General features: G+C 43.4%; 1 protein-coding gene across 2 annotated transcripts in view; it reads right to left on the bottom strand.

Moving 5' to 3' along the window:
* The window catches only part of GRIK4 (glutamate ionotropic receptor kainate type subunit 4), a 308,075-nt gene that overhangs the window by 140,113 nt on the left and 146,230 nt on the right, over nucleotides 1-21,732 (bottom strand). For both annotated transcript variants that reach the window (XM_040425209.1, XM_040425214.1), the window contains exon 2: nucleotides 4,916-5,049. In XM_040425209.1, coding sequence (XP_040281143.1) covers nucleotides 4,916-4,997 — 82 coding nt within the window. In that variant the 5' untranslated portion in view covers nucleotides 4,998-5,049. The remainder of the gene's footprint in view (nucleotides 1-4,915; nucleotides 5,050-21,732) is intronic.

The following is a 21,732-nucleotide window of genomic DNA, read 5'->3' as shown; positions in this document are numbered from 1 at the left end:
TTACATCCAACCAGTCACCATACTTCCTGATCTCATGCCAGAAACTGCACTTTTTACTTCATACTGCTGTATTTGCTGTAAGTTATATTTTGTGCTCAGTAAAGAGAAACTGTTATAACTTTACTTCTGACCTGATTCTTCAAACTACTCTTTCACTGCAGCGAACCCCAGGGAGCGACAACCTCGGGGAATATACTGTGACACAACATCTCATCAGAACAACTACCACTCCTATCCTTTGCACCATCTCCTCAGGGGCTCACTGAAGAGCAATGTCTGATCGGTGGGGGTCTAACTCCTGGCGCCCCTGCTTATCAGCTGTATGTAGGCACTGGGACTACAAAGCTGTGTGGTAGACGCAGCTGGTTTCGGCAGCATTCACTTCAATGGAAGCAGCACTTCAGTAACTAGCTCCATCCACTACACAGCTATGTAGTCCCAGTATTTTCAGCGCAGGAACTACTCCCAGATAGCTGACTGTGTGTTTGTAGTGCAGGTTTGGCACATCAGCATATATGTTGGAATATTTTCCTGACTTCTGAAATACAGTCTTCTACAGGCATGGCATCAATTGAGCTTTAGTCTATATACCTGCTGCTTCCTTGATCTGTAATGAGCTGAGGAATATATTATGCCTATATCAATCTGGAAAAAAAAAGTTCTGGAACAGAAGTGTAGGGTACACAGCAACAGCGCTATCACGTTACATATCAGTGTAATTAATACAGCAATTAACATTTAATTTTTTACTTAAATCTAATTGCAGCAATAATAATAATGTTAGCTATCAAGCATAGAGATTTATCCGGGTGCAGAGAAGAAGCAGCGACCATGGCAACAATCAGACATTTAATTGTGTCTGCTCTATTTCTATTTTTTGTTCTGCCATTCGCAATAACCTCTAATGTGCTTTAGATACTCGAAATACTGGTGAATAGGGTCTGGACTGAGCAGAAGCAAAAAATTCTACAAGAATGTTCTGGATACTTTATGAACTAAAGGAATATACACTCACCTAAAGAATTATTAGGAACACCTGTTCTATTTCTCATTAATGCAATTATCTAGTCAACCAATCACATGGCAGTTGCTTCAATGCATTTAGGGGGGTGGTCCTGGTCAAGACAATCTCCTGAACTCCAAACTGAATGTCAGAATGGGAAAGAAAGGTCATTTAAGCAATTTTGAGCGTGGCATGGTTGTTGGTGCCAGACGGGCCGGTCTGAGTATTTCACAATCTGCTCAGTTACTGGGATTTTCACGCACAACCATTTCTAGGGTTTACAAAGAATGGTGTGAAAAGGGAAAAACATCCAGTATCCTGTGGGCAAAAATTCCTTGTGGATGCTAGAGGTCAGAGGAGAATGGGCCGACTGATTCAAGCTGATAGAAGAGCAACGTTGACTGAAATAACCACTTGTTACAACCGAGGTATGCAGCAAAGCATTTGTGAAGCCACAACACGCACAACCTTGAGGCGGATGGGCTACAACAGCAGAAGACCCCACCGGGTACCACTCATCTCCACTACAAATAGGAAAAAGAGGCTACAATTTGCACGAGCTCACCAAAATTGGACTGTTGAAAACTGGAAAAAAGATTGCCTGGTTTGATGAGTCTCGATTTCTGTTGAGACATTCAAATGGTAGAGTCCGAATTTGGCGTAAACAGAATGATAACATGTATCCATCCTCTGATGGCTACTTACAGCAAGATAAAAAGCTCGAATCATTTCAAATTGGTTTCTTGAACATGACAATGAGTTCACTGTACTAAAATGGCCCCCACAGTCACCAGATCTCAACCCAATAGAGCATCTTTGGGATGTGGTGGAACGGGAGCTTCGTGCCCTGGATGGGCATCCCTCAAATCTCCATCAACTGCAAGATGCTATCCTATCAATATGGGCCAACATTTCTAAAGAATGCTATCAGCACCTTGTTGAATCAATGCCACATAGAATTAAGGCAGTTCTGAAGGCAAAAGGGGGTCCAACACCGTATTAGTATGGTGTTCCTAATAATTCTTTAGGTGAGTGTGTATATATATATATATATATATATATATATATATATATATAGTAATATACAGAAGACACCAGCCAACTCCAGCAGGAGTCTCCTGTCCATGCATCACACAAGTCATTGTATGTGATTGGTTTGGTAAAGTACTACCATTTTAGCTTCTTTTATGTGATGGCATTAATTGTATTTTAATGTAATTTTTAAATTTGTCACTAAACCTTAACCTTTTAAGATATCTCTGGGTGGTTGCAGATGGTGAGTGCCTGTCGTTCCAATACATTTATTTACTCTTACTCCATTACTCCAGTCAAAACAACAAGAGCACCGTTTCTCTACCTATAGACAGGTGAGCCTCTATATTACTCTTTTGTGAGAAAGGTATTGTCATGTACTGTATGATGTCTGATTTCTATTTCGTACATCAATCAGGGCCTAACCCCTTTAAAGGGGTTTTCCAACTTTTTTATGCTCTCTGGATAGGTCATCAGTATGTGATTGGTAGGGGTCCAACACCCTGGACCCCTGCCAATCAGCTGTTTGAGAAGGCACGGCAGTTCTGTGAGCATCGTGGCCTTCTTGCAGCTTACGCTAAGCCAGTGACGTCACGTTCAGCAGTCACGTGGCCTAGGTGCAGCTCAATATCATTCAAGTGAATGGGACTGACCTGAAATACCAAGCACAGCCATTATCTAATGTACGGTGCTATGCTTGGTAAGATGTGAGTAGACAGCGGTGCTCACCGAAGTGCCATGGCCTCCTCAAACAGCTGATCAGTGGGGGTCACAGGTGTCAGACCTCTGCCGATCAGATACTGATGACCTGTCCTGAGCATAGGTTATCAGTATAAAAAAGCCAGAAAACCCCTTTAAAAATCAGTTATTTCTTCTTTCCTATGATACATTTATTTGTATAATTTATTTATTTCCTTCCATTTCTTTCCAGAATTGTACAGTCATTTCAAGGATATATTAGATTTTAGGAGAATAAGGGCTTCTTTGAGTGATCTGTGTCTGCTTAATCAAGTATCTGTTTACATGTCGCCATACATGTGCTCCTCTGTACTAGCCCCCTTTATTGGCATGCTCTGAATAACGCAAGTCATGAGAATACTAAGAGTACTTCATCTGAGAACCCCAGGTAAGTAAAAAAAAAATTCGGTTGGAAGATAAATCTAAAATCGAGAAATGAAATATGCAATGCATTATAACTGTCAGAGGAGAAAAAAAAGAAGCACAGTAGAACATCTTAGAAATCTACAATCTGCAGAGGAACATCAACCAATCTTCTGCTGCAATAAAAAATAACAATAAATAATCCTGTCCTTTGTAAGGCACAGACATCTTGTGAATAGGGGCTCTACAAAATATTCCTTGCCTCTTGTTTAGCAGAATAAAGGGGGTTTCAATGTTTATAGAAAATACAGAAAAAAACTTTTATATGTCTAAATTATCACCACTTGATGCCCCATAGCTCGGATGTAATTATTTTTAATTGACATTATTTTGAGCTCTGTGCAGTGCAGTTGTTTTGATTCTGCCAGGGCTTTCTGTAGATGGGATAACTAAACTAAAAGACTGTGGTTCTCGCCTATCATATACTTTGCTTCTTTTTCACAACTGCATGCAGTAATACCCCTCTATTACAAGGTGCAAGGTAATGCTGTAATTACTGTCTTCACAGACATCAAGGCTCTGATACTGAAACACTACCACTCATTGACACTTCTGAAGAGAAACATACCCACTCCAGAGACAAGGAGAGAGAAAAGCCAGTGAGAGGAGTGGAAAATTCTAGGAAAGACGATGACATGACGTGTGAGAGGACAGAATACCCCATGTTCATAGTATGAGTGTCACACGATCACGAGAATGTTTCCTTGCAGCACTGGAGTCCTGGTTTTAAACTGACCAAGGACAACATTTGCATGGAGTTTGTATGTTCTTCCCATGTTTGAGCAAGTATTCTCTGGTTTCCTTAAAAAAAATACAGACTGATAGGTTAGTTGGCATTCTATGAAATTGATTTGTGTGTGAGAGAGATGGGGAAATTAGATTGTGAGCTGCATTGGGGAAAGGGACTGATGTGAATGATGACAACTAGTGAGGAGCGAAGTTATCAAAACTTCGATTCAGCTGCTTCACCAAATTTCACAAAGAAATGCGCTTTGTGACGAATTACTTCACCACAAAGCGCATTTCTTTGTAATTAGTGGGCGCAATAACGAGGAATGGTAATTTCACCGCCCCCCCATCATTGAACCCCTCAGATGCTGCGTTCATCGCTGATCACGGCATCTGAGATGAACATTAAGGCCTTTCAGGGGTTAATCCGCAGGAAAATTAAAAAAAAAAAATACTCACCTTATCCACTCGATCGCGTAGAGGAGGCCATGGCCATCTTGATTGAAAACACCGCATGAAATCTCACGTGGTGACATGATGACGTCATCACGCCGGCCAGTGTGGTGACGTCATACATCGCCGCCCAAGAGATTTGGCGCGGGATCTTCAATCAAAATGGCCATGGCAGACTCTTTGCATGCAAATGGATGAGGTGAGTATGATTTTTCTTTAGTATGATTTCAGGGAAAATGTATTCGTTACCACGAAGTACAAGGAAATTCGGCTTTGTAGCTCAGCCCTAATGACAACCTCTGTAAAGCATTGCAGAATATGTTCCTATGATGGCAATATAAATAAAATATATAATACATATCCATATGGGACTGGTGTATTTAGCTTCAGACTGTACATTAGTGAAAAATGAAACTGCATTTGAATGATGTGTACACAAATCCCACTCTTTTAAGAAAATCTATTGTGCATATTAGAAAAGGAGATATTACACCATCATGGAATACTGAAATACCCTGGGGCAACCAGTAAACTTACCAATTCGAATAGAGTGGGGGCTACCAGTGGTCTTCATCAGCAACAACAGGAGAAGCACCAGAGGCGCCAGGACACGGAGCATTTTACACAAATCGTCATGAAGCCCTCTGGTGATTCGGGCGTTCCATAAAAACCTGCAAACAAGAAAGGACATATGATATACGCTGCAGTATTTCACATTTATGACCAAGATGAAAAAGAACATTACCTATTTTCTAGCACTGAAATATATAAAACATAGAGAAAAAGCTGAAAAAACTAGGTCGTGAAACCAAAGGAGATTAAAAATGAAGATGATGCAGGACACAATATAACATTTTGGTGAGATACCAAGACGTTACATTTTATGTTCTCTGCTCTCTGTAAAGTCGAAGTTAGTCAAAACTGATGTATACGGTATATCTCTTTTTTTCTTAAACATATTTATTTTATTTTTAAAAAGAAGTAGATGAGTGTTTTTTATTAATTACAAAAGGGACCCTGTCACTACCTTTTACATCCATAAACCACCAACCCTGCCTTATACTATAGCTAAAGGGGTATTCCAGTTATGCTGTTAACTCCTATCTCCTAACACTGAGACCCCCACCGATCACAAGAATGGGCATCTTACCCTGTGGAGCCCCTCAAAATGAACCAAGTGGTCAGGAGAGGATGCGCTTGGCCACTCCATCCATTTATATGGGAGGTCATCAGTATCTGATAGGTGGGGGTCCGACAGCCAGAATCTCCCGCCGATCAGCTGTTTGAGAAGGCACCGGAGCTCCTTTGAGCATTGCCGCCTTCTGATAGCTTACCAAGCACAGCTCTGTACATAGTATAGCAGCTGTGCTTGGTATCAGGCTGAGCTGCACGTAGGCTACGTGACCGATGAATGTGTCGTCACTGGCCTAGGGAAAACTGAGAAAAGCCATCGGCGCTCACTTCTCAAACAGCTGATCGGCCGGGGTCCCGGGTGCTGGACCCCAACTGATCAGATACTAATAACCTATCCAGACGATTAAAGTCTCGGAAAACCCCTTTAAGTGTAGCGAAGTACTTTCTAATTGTGTCCCTATCTATATTATCAGTAAATATGAGTAAGTTTTATCCCCACACATAAAGTTAGTGTATAACCTGCTAATAGTCACAGAGGTGGCACTACTTGGATGAATAGTCACGTGAGCCTGAGATACATCATCTCAAACCCACTCTGACCCCATCTGGCGCATGCACAGTAAAGTGAGGTGTACTGGTTTCTGCTTCATTTGTGCCCTGTGTATGCGCCATATGCCTCAGAGATGTCAATCAAACAAGAGTGATTATGTGTAGGATATGGGCAAAGCGACTATTCATCTGAGGAGCTCCACCTCCATGACTACCAGTAGGTAATTATGCTTTTCGAGCATAGAGAGATAAAACTTTATATTTTACCTAAAGCAGCTGCTGAAAACACAGTATAAGCTAGTGGTGGTGGTGATTTAGGGGAGTCCAAGCTATTGAGGGCTGGAGTGACAATGATGCTGCTGGCATCCCCATGTAAGTTAGCATGTTCCCCAGATGTGATGTATAGAGAAGTGCAGGTACACCCTGTGTAGAGATGCCATAGGAGAGATTGAGAGAAGGTCACAGAGCAGTAGTGTAATGTGGAAGATGCTGCAGATTCCTGTGTTTTGCTAGCTAGCAGTAGAGGTGAGTGGCACTAGGGGTTATCCGGGTCTATAAAAATAAAACAACCAAAAGAAAAAAGGTGAACAGGCACAACCACCTCCTGGAGTGTATACTAGCAATTTAATTCAGCAAATAGGCAATAAAACATGTATAATAAAATCTGGTATATATAATAAAATCAATAGCAGCAATAGTATACAGCAAATTTCACAACAAAATAAACAATACAGCAGCAAAATGTCCAAAATTTTGGTGAGGATGCAATAGCAGCAGTAATATAGCACTATAAATGTCCAATGTATTTGGATTGAAGATAAATATATATATGAATGAGGATAAATGCGTAATGGTAAATGCGTCACACTGGATCCATGCGTCACACTTAGAAAGAATCCGGAAAGGATTATCTATGGCATTGCAATAATTTTAATATATATGTGATTGTACTTGCAACTATCTATATTGGATTCTCGGATCCGAATCCATTTCTTATATACATGGAATTGGACCCACGTTTTCCTTTTTAGTGCTCAATTAAAGACGCCCTATATAAATGACTAAAAGACCGCAGTTCTGGAACTACTGAGGAAGAGGCAAGTAGCCTCGAAACGCGTCTAGTCCCCAACTGCGGCGTCTCTATCCTACATAACCGGTCCGGACCGAAAAAGTACAGTGTGCGCACAGAGGAAGTTTTAAAAGAAGGAAGAGAGCACATATTGCCATCGCATAGGACCTGAGAAAACACATAGTGTTTGCCTATATCTGGATAGGACCTGCGGATCACCTGACCTAGACGTCACAATCATCTGACACCTAAAGACACGCCCTCTGGATTACGTAGCGGAACGTCTTTGACTACGCGATTTCAGCTGTTACACGTGTCTCCAGCGTCCCTGCAAACAACCGGCATCCCACACCTCCTGGACTGTGTTTGGACATACAGTACAGACCAAAAGTTTGGACACACCTTCTCATTCAAAGAGTTTTCTTTATTTTCATGACTATGAAAATTGTAGATTCACACTGAAGGCATCAAAACTATGAACACATGTGGAATTATATACATAACAAACAAGTGTGAAACAACTGAAAATATGTCATATTCTAGGTTCTTCAAAGTAGCCACCTTTTGCTTTGATTACTGCTTTGCACACTCTTGGCATTCTCTTGATGAGCTTCAAGAGGTAGTCCCCTGAAATGGTCTTCACTTCACAGGTGTGCCCTGTCAGGTTTAATAAGTGGGATTTCTTGCCTTATAAATGGGGTTGGGACCATCAGTGGCGTTGAGGAGAAGTCAGGTGGATACACAGCTGATAGTCCTACTGTATAGACTGTTAGAATTTGTAATTATGGCAAGAAAAAAGCAGCTAAGTAAAGAAAAACGAGTGGCCATCATTACTTTAAGAAATCAAGGTCAGTCAGTCAGCCGTAAATTGGGAAAACTTTGAAGTAAGGGCTATTTGACCATGAAGGAGAGTGATGGGGTGCTGCGCCAGATGACCTGGCCTCCTCAGTCACCGGACCTGAACCCAATCGAGATGGTTTGGGGTGAGCTGGACCGCAGAGTGAAGGCAAAAGGGCCAACAAGTGCTAAGCATCTATGGGAACTCCTTCAAGACTGTTGGAAGACCATTTCAGGGGACTACCTCTTGAAGCTCATCAAGAGTGTGCAAAGCAGTAATCAAAGCAAAAGGTGGCTACTTTGAAGAACCTAGAATATGACATATTTTCAGTTGTTTCACACTTGTTTGTTATGTATATAATTCCACATGTGTTAATTCATAGTTTTTATGCCTTCATAGTCATGAAAATAAAGAAAACTCTTTGAATGAGAAGGTGTGTCCAAACGTTTGGTCTGTACTGTACACGTGAGTAGGCATTTTATGCCACGATTACCTACACGCCAGAGAGAAGGAGCGGTAAGCACTCTAATGTGGTTGTATTGGGCATCAATCTGATAAATATCAGAACTGTATATACCTACAAGTGGGACCTTTCTGGATTCTTTCTAAGTGTGACGCATGGATCCAGTGTGACGCATTTACCATTACGCATTTATCCTCATTCATATATATATTTATCTTCAATCCAAATACATTGGACATTTATAGTGCTATATTACTGCTGCTTTTGCATCCTCACCAAAATTTTGGACATTTTGCTGCTGTATTGTTTAGTTTGTTGTGAAATTTGCTGTATACTATTGCTGCTATTGATTTTATTATACATGTTTTATTGCCTATTTGCTCAATTAAATTGCTAGTATACACTCCAGGAGGTGGTTGTGCCTGTTCACCTTTTTCTTTATCTTCATGACTTATTACACTGGGTAGGTGACCCAGAGAACAGTGCACACACCGCTATCTATCCACCTAGGTGTTGAGCCTTCCATTTTTCCTTCCTCTTCAATATCACTGCAGTGCCTTATATGACAGACTAAAGCTAACTGAGTACCTGTAAACCTGTTTTGATCAAGCAGAACTTTTCTCATTTCTCCCATGCAGCCTCCACGTCCATCTCCATCTCATCCTAGCTGTGGGAGATAGTGTTGAGCGCGAATATTCGAATCGCGAATTTTAATCGCGAATATCGCCACTTCGAGAGTTCACGAATATTTAGAATATAGTGCTATATATTCGCATTCACGAATATTCTAATCGTGAATTTATCATGAATTTATCGCAAATATCGGCACTTAGCAACATCCCTAGCAACCAATAGGAAAGTTGCCTATAGGAGCAGTGTTGATTGCGAATTTTCGTATTGCGAATTTTATCGCAAATTTTTCGATTGCCGATTTTTCAAGAAAATAATGACGAGATCATGAATTCTCGAATTTGCGAATATATGACGAATATTCTCCCAAATATTCACGAAATATCGCGAATTCGAATATTGCCCCTGCTGCTCATTACTGGTAGGAGTGTCAATTGTGATGAAGCAGCTCTCTCAGCATCCACCCCCCCCCCCCCAGCAATGCTGCTCCACGCCCCCTACTCCTCTTTCTCTTGTTCATCCCCACCTACTACATCAACTCAGCAAAAAATGGCTTTGCGCTCTACACAAAAAACATCATAATTTTTATGTACAAGACTATAAACTTCCTTATTTCTACTCTCTAGCAAAAAAAATTCACCACAATCACCTCACTAAAATAAAGTGCCCTAAATGTCAGGTAATGCTCAAAAATCCCAAACACTGTAGCATGTTTATAACCGGGGGAGCAATTCCTCTGCATGTGATTCATTTCTAGCGGCAATACCCAGCAAAAAATGCATACAATGGAGGATGTCGCCAGCGGACCACATGCACAACAAAGGCGGTGCAAAAGGGCTCCGTTGTGTTCCTGACAGGAATACATTGGCTAAAGTCTCAGTTTTTAACATCAGCCTGAGGGATTAGCCAGTGTTGTCAGTTGCATATTATTGTGGTGCACCTTTTTTAGTGATTTATATCAACCACCTCCTCCTCCAATGCACAGCCCCATGTAAATAAAATCACTTACTCCCTCCAGCCTCCATTGCAGTCCCATGTAAATAAAATCACTCCTTTCTTCCAGCCTTCTCCAACGCACAGTCACACGTAAAAATAAAAATCACTCTCTCCCTTCAGCCTCCTCCAATGCACAGTCCCATGTAAATAAAATCACTGCCTCCCTCCAGCCTCCTCCACTGCAGTCCCATGTAAATAAAATCACTCCTTCCCTCCAGCCTCCTCCAACACACAGTCCAGTGTAAAAAGAAAATCTCTCCCTTCAGCCTCCTCCAATGCACAGCCCCATGTAAATAAAATCACTCTCTCCCCTCAGCCTCCTCCACTGCAGTCCCATTTAAATAAAATCAGTCCTTCCCTCCAGCCTCCTCCAATGCACAGTCCCATGTAAAAAAAATCTCTCCCTTCAGCCTCCTTCACCACATTCCCGTGTAAATAAAATCACTCCTTCCCTTCAGCCTCCTCCAATGTACAGTCCCATGTAAAAAAAAAATCTCTCCCTTCAGCCTCCTTCACCACACTCCCGTGTAAATAAAATCTGTCCTTCCCTCCAGCCTCCTCCAATGCACAGTCCCATGTAAAAAAAAATCTCTCCCTTCAGCCTCCTTCACCACATTCCCATGTAAATAAAATCACTTACTCCCTCCAGCTTCCTTCACTGCAGTCCCATGTAAATAAAATCACTCCTTCGATCCAGCAGTCCCATGTACATCACACCTGCCCCCCAGCCCCCATCATACAGTCCCATGTACATCACATCTGCCCCCAGCCCCATCATACAGTCCCATGTACATCACATCTGCCCCACCCCCATCATACAGTCCCATGTACATCACCCCTGCCCCCCAGCCCCATCATACAGTCCCATGTACATCACATCTGCCCCCCAGCCCCATCATACAGTCCCATGTACATCACATCTGCCCCAGCCCCATCATACAGTCCCATGTACATCACACCTGCCCCCCAACCCCCATCATACAGCCCCATGTACATCACATCTGCCCTCTCAGCTCCATCATACAGTCCCATGTACATCACATCTGCCCTCCAGCCCCCATCATACAGTCCCATGTACATCACATCTGCCCCCCAGCCCCATCATACACTCCCATGTACATCACCCCTGCCCCCCCAGCCCCCATAATACAGTCCCATGTATATTACTCCTGCCTCCCCAGCCCACATCATACAGCCTCATATACATCACATCTGCCCCCCAGCCCCATCAAACAGTCCCATGTACATCACAACTCCCCCCAGCCCCATCATACAGTCCCATGTACATCACCCCTGCCCCCCCAGCCCCATCATACAGTCCCATGTACATCACATCTTCCCCCAGCCCCCATCATACAGTCCCATGTACTGTACATTACATTCCCCCCAGCCCCCATCATACAGTCCTATGTACTGTACATCACATCTGCCCCCCAGCCCACATCATACAGCCTCATATACATCACATCTGCCCCCCAGCCCCATCAAACAGTCCCATGTACATCACAACTCCCCCCAGCCCCATCATACAGTCCCATGTACATCACCCCTGCCCCCCCAGCCCCATCATACAGTCCCATGTACATCACATCTGCCCCCAGCCCCCATCATACAGTCCCATGTACTGTACATTACATTCCCCCCAGCCCCCATCATACAGTCCTATGTACTGTACATCACATCTGCCCCCCAGCCCCCATCATACAGTCCCATGTACATCACATCTGCCCCAGCACCCATCATACAGTCCCATGTACATCACATCTCCCCCCAGCCCCCATCATACAGTCCCATGTACTGTACATTACATTCCCCCCAGCCCCCATCATACATCTCCCTCCTCCATATACAGCACTAACCTGCAAGGACCCACTGCTCTCTGCTTCAGTCTTTTGCAAACTGTGAGGCTCTACTTGGATGCTTTATCTGTGTGCCTGCACCACAAGCAGGCACTGTTAGAGATAAAAGCGCTCAACTCTCCTGGGGTAAGGCAGCCATATCTGTGCAGTCAGACAGCCACAGGCGCTTACTGCAGGCTCCTCTGCCTTGCTGGAGGGGCCCAGGGGGCAGGGCTGTAACACTGCTGAACTGCACTAGGAGCAGAGATGAAGGGAGGCATGAACCTGTCTCACTGCTGACTGACACCTTCATTGTGGGTGGGAATCAGGAGCCCAGAACACGTGCACAATAAACGGCATGTGTTCTGTGAACAAGGAGGAAGTGAAGAGAGTGTTCCATGTGACCAGGCAGGGGATCTCAAGCCCTGTACAAAACTTTTAATAAATGTAAATTATAAATTTGCAGCACCTACCAAGGGGAGAAGGATGAAATAATAGTTTAATCTCGGAATACCCCTTTAAGCTGCGTCACCTCAGGGCCCAAATAGGGTAAAGCCACTACTGAGCACAGCAGAAGGGTAGAGACCGGTGCTAGGGTCACCAAGAAGCTTCCTAGCCTCCAAAGTCTGAGAGCAGCTGAGACTTGTATAGCAAACTGGCCTCTAATCAAGACAAGCTAGCCTGCCCAGCGTGACTTCCTAAGGCAACTAACTGTTCACAGTATTGAGAGAAGGGATACAGCAACTTCGGAGCTTCTGTTGGAGACTCCACATTGCGAGAGTGCTGATACCCAGGTTCGTTGGGTGCAAAGCAAGTCAAGTGAGAGCATAAGCTGTTTTTTCTTGATGAGAAATTACCTCTGTTAAACCAACTGATAAATATTGTGTTCTCATTGACTCTGTATCTGTAAGCTCATTGCTTTTTAAAATACTGTAAGTAGTAAGCATGTTGCCACTTATAAGACTGTTGTAAATGTCAAGTTTGTTGCCGGACTTAAGGTCAGTAAATATTTAATTTCAAGTTCCATTTTTGTATGACTGCATTCTTTTTGACATCCTAGAGTGGAAAATCACACATACCACTCAAGGGTCAAAAAGATCCTTTCTGTAAGATCCGATGTCCTTACAAACCGTTGGCCAAGCAAGGATTTGGCCAACTGTTAGCAAAAATGTATGGTCACCTTTAGTCTCTCTAACTTAACATGGTTGAAAAAGCAATTTTCTCCAAAAAATATAAATAAAATATTTCCCCAATCAATACATTTTTGCAGATAATTTTATTGATATATCCTTTGAATGTTTTCTTGACCCCTAAGTTTTCAAAATTTAGAATACGTATGTAGGTTTTTCTTTTCCTTTTTTCCCTCCTAAAAATGATTATTTTTCATAAAAGAACCCTTGTGCTTTTCCACTTTCACCCGATCTTTCTTCATAGTTATGTTAAAAGAAAGTCGTCCTAAGAAACAATATGAAATCTTCTAATTTAGAAGATTGTAATTGAGCTTGTAACATTTCACTTTATCATTAACGTCTTAGCAACTGTGGAAAATGTAATAAACGTATTTTACCATAATTACTTTACTGAAGATTTCCCCTTAATTTTCCCATTAACATTTAACAACGTGATTCTTGTCAAAGGCTCCTATATAAGATCCACACAAAAGGGAAAACACTATCTTTTTAGAAAGCCATGGTCAAATTTTTTAAGACCAGCATTTCATACTCTGGTTTCGTCCACTGTAGAGAAGTTCACTGGAGAAAAAAATGTGACAGAGGCCTCTTAATACATCTACTGCATCTTTGCATGTCAGTGCTGGTGTAGATTTGTGCCATAATTCACACCAATTTCTGATGTAAATTATAATAAATCTGTCAAGTCATAAGTCATCTCCTCCTAGGCCGTGGATGGCTGAGAAACCCGAAAAGGCAATATATTTTTGCACATTTTTGCTGCAAATGATAAATTTCTACTTATGAGTTTAACTGCCCAACTTGAGATGAGTGTGGAGCAAGCAGTCTTCACGTTTGTGATGGGAGGGCATTTCAGCCCACTGATCAAAAAGTCTGACATGTCACTAACACAAGTCAACAGTTTTTTTTTAAATTGTAGGTATCCTTTAACACATGAAACAACAAAGGGTATGTAGCCAGGATATATATACACTCACCTAAAGAATTATTAGGAACACCTGTTCTATTTCTCATTAATGCGATTATCTAGTCAACCAATCACATGGCAGTTGCTTCAATGCATTTAGGGTTGTGGTCCTGGTCAAGACAATCTCCTGAACTCCAAACTGAATGTCAGAATGGGAAAGAAAGGTGATTTAAGCAATTTTGAGCGTGGCATGGTTGTTGGTGCCAGACGGGCCGGTCTGAGTATTTCACAATCTGCTCAGTTACTGGGATTTTCACGCACAACCATTTCTAGGGTTTACAAAGAATGGTGTGAAAATGGAAAAACATCCAGTATGCGGCAGTCCTGTGGGCAAAAATGCCTTGTGGATGCTGCGCTCCTAAAATAGTTTGTTGATGGACTTTAACCTTGAAAATAAAATGAGATCAGAACACACTCTACAAAAGCAATGCATACATATACTGTATCTCCGCTATGGCATAAAAAAGCAGAGAAGACAAGGCACCTTAATAGTACAGATCACAATGGTAATAAACATACTGGAGATCAATGCCGTTTCTGCTAGTAATGAGCGAGAGCAGATGCGCCTCTAAAATCAACAATATACCGGTAATGCCTTTTAGGAAATTGGCGGCATGACACGATCGAATATGCCGGAGCAAACTAAAGTGAAGTTCTCCACCGGGTAAATAAATGTCAAAAGAATTCGGGCAGCCATTTCTGAAGACTACCAGGCGGTGTGGGGGGATACAGCGTCTGCGTGCAACAGCTACACGTAGAGTAATAGATAATAAAGATCATAAGGGACAAAAGAGTCATATTTATAGCAATGATCTTCCAAGAACAGCACTGAGCTGTGTAAGGATAATTAAAGTACTAAAAAAGGACGTTCAGTGGGTTTCCTTAGTTTTCAGAGGTGATAAAACTATACTTAGCAATTTAAAGCATCACATAATCTATGACGTAGGAGTAATTGTAAGGCTGCGGGGCTTGTTAAAATGTACAACTGACAACATCATAATCTGTGCTGCTGCTAAAACCATGCAAAATGATGCAAGTATGTACGAACATATATCAGCTGCGTTCAACCGGATGGCTGTACAGAGCCGCAATCAGCTACAGTACTTGGATTTAGATTGGATTTTGCAAAATAGCGATATACCTCAGCTCTTTATAGAGAGGCAGCATGCTATAGAGCAGGAGAAGCTCAACACATTGACATGGAGCTTTATGGGAAAAAGATTCAGAAAAATATGCAATTTATACATTTCAATTTTATGCTCTTTCTCAGCTTAGTTAGACACGGGGCCCTCATATCAGTGACTGACAGCTATCTCTGTATACATACAGTCGTGGCCAAAAGTTTTTAGAATGACACAAATATTAGTTTTCACAAAGTTTGCTGCTAAACTGCTTTTAGATCTTTGTTTCAGTTTTTTCTGTGATGTAGTGAAATATAATTACAGGCACTTCATACGTTTCAAAGGCTTTTATCGACAATTACATGACATTTATTCAAAGAGTCAGTATTTGCAGTGTTGGCCCTTCTTTTTCAGGACCTCTGCAATTCGACTGGGCATGCTCTAAATCAACTTCTGGGCCAATTCCTGACTGATAGCAACCCATTCTTTCATAATCACTTTTTGAAGTTTGTCAGAATTAGTGGGTTTTTGTTTGTCCACCCGCCTCTTGATGATTGACCACAAGTTCTCAATGGGATTAAGATCTGGGGAGTTTCCAGGCCATGGACCCAAAATGTCAACGTTTTGGTCCCCGAGCCACTTAGTTATCACTTTTGCCTTATGGCACGGTGCTCCATCGTGCTGGAAAATGCATTGTTCTTCACCAAACTGTTGTTGGATTGTTGGAAGAAGTTGCTGTTGGAGGGTGTTTTGGTACCATTCTTTATTCATGGCTGTATTTTTGGGCAAAATTGTGAGTGAGCCCACTCCCTTGGATAAGAAGCAACCCCACACATGAATGGTCTCAGGATGCTTTACTGTTGGCATGACACAGGACTGATGGTAGCGCTCACCTTTTCTTCTCCGGACAAGCCTTTTTCCAGATGCCCCAAACAATCGGAAAGAGGCTTCATCGGAGAATATGACTTTGCCCCAGTCCTCAGCAGTCCAATCACCAAACTTTCTGCAGAAGATCAATCTGTCCCTGATGTTTTTTTTGGAGAGAAGTGGCTTCTTTGCTGCCCTTCTTGACACCAGGCCATCTTCCAAAAGTCTTCGCCTCACTGTGCGTGCAGATGCGCTCACACCTGCCTGCTGCCATTCCTGAGCAAGCTCTGCACTGGTGGCACTCCGATCCCGAAGCTGAATCCTCTTTAGGAGACGATCCTGTCGCTTGCTGGACTTTCTTGGACGCCCTGAAGCCTTCTTACAAGAATTGAACCTCTTTCCTTGAAGTTCTTGATGATCCTATAAATTGTTGATTGAGGTGCAATCTTAGTAGCCACAATATCCTTGTCTGTGAAGCCATTTTTATGCAACGCAATGATGGCTGCACACATTTCTTTGCAGGTCACCATGGTTAACAATGGAATAAGAATGATTTCAAGCATCACCCTCCTTTTAACATGTCAAGTCTGCCATTTTAACCCAATCAGCTTGACATAATGATCTCCAGCCTTGTGCTCGTCAACATTCTCACCTGAGTTAACAAGACGATTACTGAAATGATCTCAGCAGGTTCTTTAATGACAGCAATGAAATGCAGTGGAAAGGTTTTTTTGGGATTAAGTTAATTTTCATGGCAAAGAAGGACTATGCAATTCATCTGATCACTCTTCATAACATTCTGGAGTATATGCAAATTGCTATTATAAAAACTTAAGCAGCAACTTTTCCAATTTCCAATATTTATGTAATTCTCAAAACTTTTGGCCACGACTGTACAATCATAGATGAGACACCACTGCAAAAGAAGGTGATGTTATCTGTCTGTCATTGGCAGGACACGTAACAGGCACCATGACACCAAATTTCCTTCTGCTAAGTACCTGGAAATGGTGCGGGCAGAGACAGAGGTGTGTAATAAATGTGCCACCAAAACAACAAAACCATGGGAGCTGCTCATGCTTCTTGGCAGATCAAACAATCCTCTCTACTGGTGGTCTTTCTGGGCTTTCTGGAGCCTGTTTGCCATGACTACTTGCCCTCAAGTAACCACTGCTCCCAATACTTCCCTGATGGCTATGTAAGAACGACCTAAATGGCGGGCAATTTATTGAAACAACCATCCTGCTTCTCTCAGCCCAATGAGGAACCCCTCTAAAAGTCTGCATCTAGCAGTCAACAATCTCTCACCAAGTGGTACACTACCCAAAAGTGGCCTCTGAGAGCCTTTTTATAGAGCAGCAGGGAAAAACCTTTTACTCCCTCTTGTGGCAACACACAGTGTCTAATCAGACCATGCCTGTAACCCTTTACACATTCTTGAGACATAAGTGCATGCTGAGTTTTGTAGCAATCCAACATTTTCTGTCAATGAGTGTATATATGTCACGGCTGTATGTGGGCAACAAGAGCATACACAGTTAATAGAGCTACTGACCGGACCCAAACTAGGGAGGATAAAGGGTGACCCCTGTCAGACCCTCAAAGCTCTCCCTATGCTGCTAAAGCACATGCCCGGATCCAAATGGTGGAACGGGGCATGCCCATGTACCTAAGACTGATGACCTCTGTAACCCCTACAATAGTGGAAGGGGCACGGCCACCGGTGCCCATGCTCAGTATATTGAGGGAACCGTGGCCACCTCAGATCCAGTCAGAAAATAAACAGGTACACAACAATGTCTGCACACTTAGCTGAATGAGCTGCAGCCGCAGAGAAGACGGATCCAAAGACAGCTGGCAATATCCGGAGTGCTTGCTGCAGCAGAACACAGGTCCAGTGAAATGATAGCTAACAAGTGAAGATACTCAAGCAAGAGCTACAACTCAAATGAGAACTATAATCCACAGCCTAGAAAGGAGGAGGGGTGATTTAAAGGCAGGGAAATCAAACGCAGGAGGAACAGCTGGGAGGACTCCTCCAAGCTCTAGTAGTGACATCATCACAGGGGTGGAGAAACAGAGCTGTGAGAACGTCTCAAAACTCTGGTAGTGACAGTACCCCCCCCCCCCCTCTACGGGTGGACTCCGGACACCCAGGACCCACCTTCTCAGGATGAGCCCTATGAAATGCCCTGATGAGGCGAGTGGCTTTAATGTCCGACACCGGAACCCACATCCTCTCCTCAGGACCATAACCCTTCCAATGAACGAGGTACTGAAGAGAACCGCGGACAATGCGAGAGTCCACAATTCTGGAAACCTCAAACTCCAGATTGCCATCAACCAAAATCGGAGGAGGAGGCAAAGAGGAGAGTACCGTGGGCTGGACATATGGTTTTAAGAGAGATCTGTGAAATACATTATGTATCTTCCAAACCCGTGGAAGATCAAGACGGAAGGCAACAGGATTGATGACTGACAAGATTTTATAAGGCCCAATAAACTTGGGACCCAATTTCCAGGAGGGAACCTTCAGTTTAATATTTCTTGTAGACAACCACACCAGATCACCCACATTCAGGTCCGGACCAGGCACACGTCTCTTATCAGCCACACGCTTATACTTCTCACTCATCTTTCTAAGATTACTCTGAATCTTTTGCCAAATGGTAGACACAGACGAGGAAAATCTCTCCTCCTCAGGTAAACCAGAAAGAGCCCCTCCCGAGAATGTCCTAAACTGCAGATGGAACCCATATGCACCAAAGAATGGTGACTTATCAGAAGATTCCTGACGACGGTTGTTCAGAGCAAACTCAGCAAGAGGGAGAAATGAACACCAATCCTCCTGGTTCTCTGACACAAAACAGCGCAAATATGTCTCCAGATTCTGATTGAGGCGCTCAGTCTGACCATTCAACTGCAGGTGAAAAGCAGAAGAGAAGGACAGCCGAACCCCCAGGCGAGAACAGAAAGCCTTCCAGAACCTGGACACAAACTGCGTGCCTCTATCGGAAACAATATCAGAGGGAATGCTGTGCAATTTAACAATATGGTCGACAAAAGCTTGCGCCAACGTTTTAGCATTGGGTAAACCAGGGAAAGGTACGAAATGAGCCATCTTGCTAAAACGGTCCACCACCACCAGGATCACTGACTTCCCTGAGGAACGAGGAAGATCCGTGATAAAGTCCATGGACAGGTGTGTCCAAGGACGGGAAGGTATGGGTAACGGGAGAAGGGAACCTGAAGGCCGTGAACGAGGGACCTTAGCGCAAGCGCACGTCTCACAAGCAGCCACAAAACCCTCCACCGACTTACGAAGAGCCGGCCACCAAAATCTCCGAACAATGAGATCTACCGTGGCTCTACTCCCGGGGTGACCAGCAAGAACAGTATCATGATGCTCCTTGAAGAGTTTGTGACAAACAACTTCCCAGAAGGACAACGGGCAGGTGCCTCAGTCTGGGCAGCCTGGACCTCGGCCTCCAAATCGGAATATAGAGCAGAAACAACTACCCCCTCCGCCAAAATGGGACCCGGGTCCTCGGAGTTTCCTCCTCCCGGAAAACAGCGAGAGAGAGCATCAGCCTTCACATTTTTGATCCCAGGGCGGAATGTAACGACAAAATTGAATCTGGAGAAGAACAGAGACCATCTGGCCTGTCTCGGATTCATACGCCTGGCCGACTTCAAGTATGCCAGATTCTTATGGTCGGTAAAAACGGTGATAGGGTGCCTGGCCCCCTCCAACCAATGGCGCCATTCCTCGAAAGCCAACTTGATGGCCAACAACTCCCTATCTCCCACATCATAGTTTCTCTCTGCCGGGGAGAGTTTTTTAGAGAAAAAGGCACAGGGTCGCCATTTGGCAGGAGAAGGGCCCTGGGACAAAACCGCACCCACACCCACCTCGGAAGCATCCACCTCAACAATAAAAGGTAAGGAAACATCGGGATGCACCAAGACGGGAGCAGACGCAAAACTCTCTTTAATCTTAGAAAAAGCTGCAATTGCCTCCTCCGACCAAGAGGAAAAATCCGCCCCCTTTTTTGTCATGTCAGTAAGGGGTTTGACAACAGAGGAATAATTCAAAATGAACTTTCTGTAATAGTTCGCAAAACCCAGAAAGCGCATCAATGCCTTCTGATTCTCAGGAAGCTCCCACTCAAGTACAGCACGGACCTTCTCCGGATCCATGCGAAAACCAGAAGCAGAGAGGAGAAAACCCAGAAATTGAATCTCTGATACCATAAAAAGACATTTCTCCAGCTTGGCGTACAATTTATTTTCCCGCAGAATCTGCAGAACCTGAAAAAGATGATCCTGATGGGTCTGAACATCAGGGGAAAAAATCAAAATATCATCAAGATACACCAATACAAATTTCCCCATTAAATGGTAGAAAATACTATTAACAAAATGCTGAAAGACGGCCGGAGCATTCATCAGGCCGAAAGGCATAACGAGATTCTCGAAATGCCCGTTAGGAGTATTAAAGGCCGTTTTCCATTCATCCCCCTCTCTGACCCTGACCAGGTTGTACGTGCCTCTCAAATCCAATTTGGAAAAAACCTTGGCCCCAACAATTTGGTTGAAGAGGTCCGGGATCAGAGGAAGGGGATAGGGATCGCGAATCGTGATACGGTTCAGCTCCCTAAAATCTAGGCAAGGTCTCAGAGAGCCATCTTTTTTTTTAACAAAAAAAAAAAAACCGCGGCAACAGGTGATTTTGAGGGAAGAATATGCCCCTTATCGAGACTCTCGGAGATATAGGTTCGCATTGCGATTCTTTCCGGTTGTGAGAGATTGTAGAGGCGTGCTTTTGGCAGCTTGGCGCCGGGAATGAGGTTAATGGGACAGTCAAACTCCCGGTGAGGAGGTAGCTCCTGAACACCGCTCTCGGAAAACACGTCCGAGAAATCAGAGAGAAATGATGGCACAGTTTTAGTAGACACCTCTGCAAAAGTCGCTGTGAGACAATTTTCTCTACAAAAGTCACTCCACAATTTATTTGCCTTCCTTGCCAATCAATAGTGGGGTTATGTCTAGTGAGCCAGGGTAACCCCAAAACTAGAGGAGAAGGCAATCCGTTAAGGACAAAACAAGATATATCCTCCACATGAGTGTCACCTACAGCTAGCCGGATATTGTGAACAATGCCCTTCAGAGATCTCTGTGAGAGTGGAGCAGAGTCAATAGCAAAAACAGGTATATCCTTTTCTAATGTGCAAACCTGAAAAATTGAGTGTCAATAATCTCACAAGAAATGACTTTGCTCTCTAGCGCCACCCTGGCAGACAGGAGAAAACGGGAACTGCAGGTCAGAGGAAAAGCATCAATTCCTACATCAACTTTGCCCAAAGTAGCAGATGAAGCAGAATTTGATGATTTACCTTTTGAGGTATTTCTCTTATTGCTCTTAGTACAGTTCAAGAATTTCCTAGACGGACAAACATTTGCCAAATGAGCTATGCCCCCACAACAAAAACACACTATACTCTGAGGACTAAATCCTCTTTTATCAGGGGCAAGTCGACCTAGCTGCATGGGCTCCTCCTCAGAGGGGAGCGAGACAGGATGAGGCCCCTGCACACTGAATGAGTCCGCACCACTGCCCCTAGACTGACAATGGCTGGACAGAGAGGTCTCGTTTCTTTCTCTTAGACGCCTGTCAAGGCGTACCGCCAAT

The sequence above is a fragment of the Bufo bufo genome, chromosome 1, assembly GCF_905171765.1.
Source record: "Bufo bufo chromosome 1, aBufBuf1.1, whole genome shotgun sequence".
In the NCBI taxonomy this organism is placed as follows: Eukaryota; Metazoa; Chordata; class Amphibia; order Anura; family Bufonidae; genus Bufo; species Bufo bufo.
This window is presented reverse-complemented; position numbering and strand designations above follow the sequence as displayed.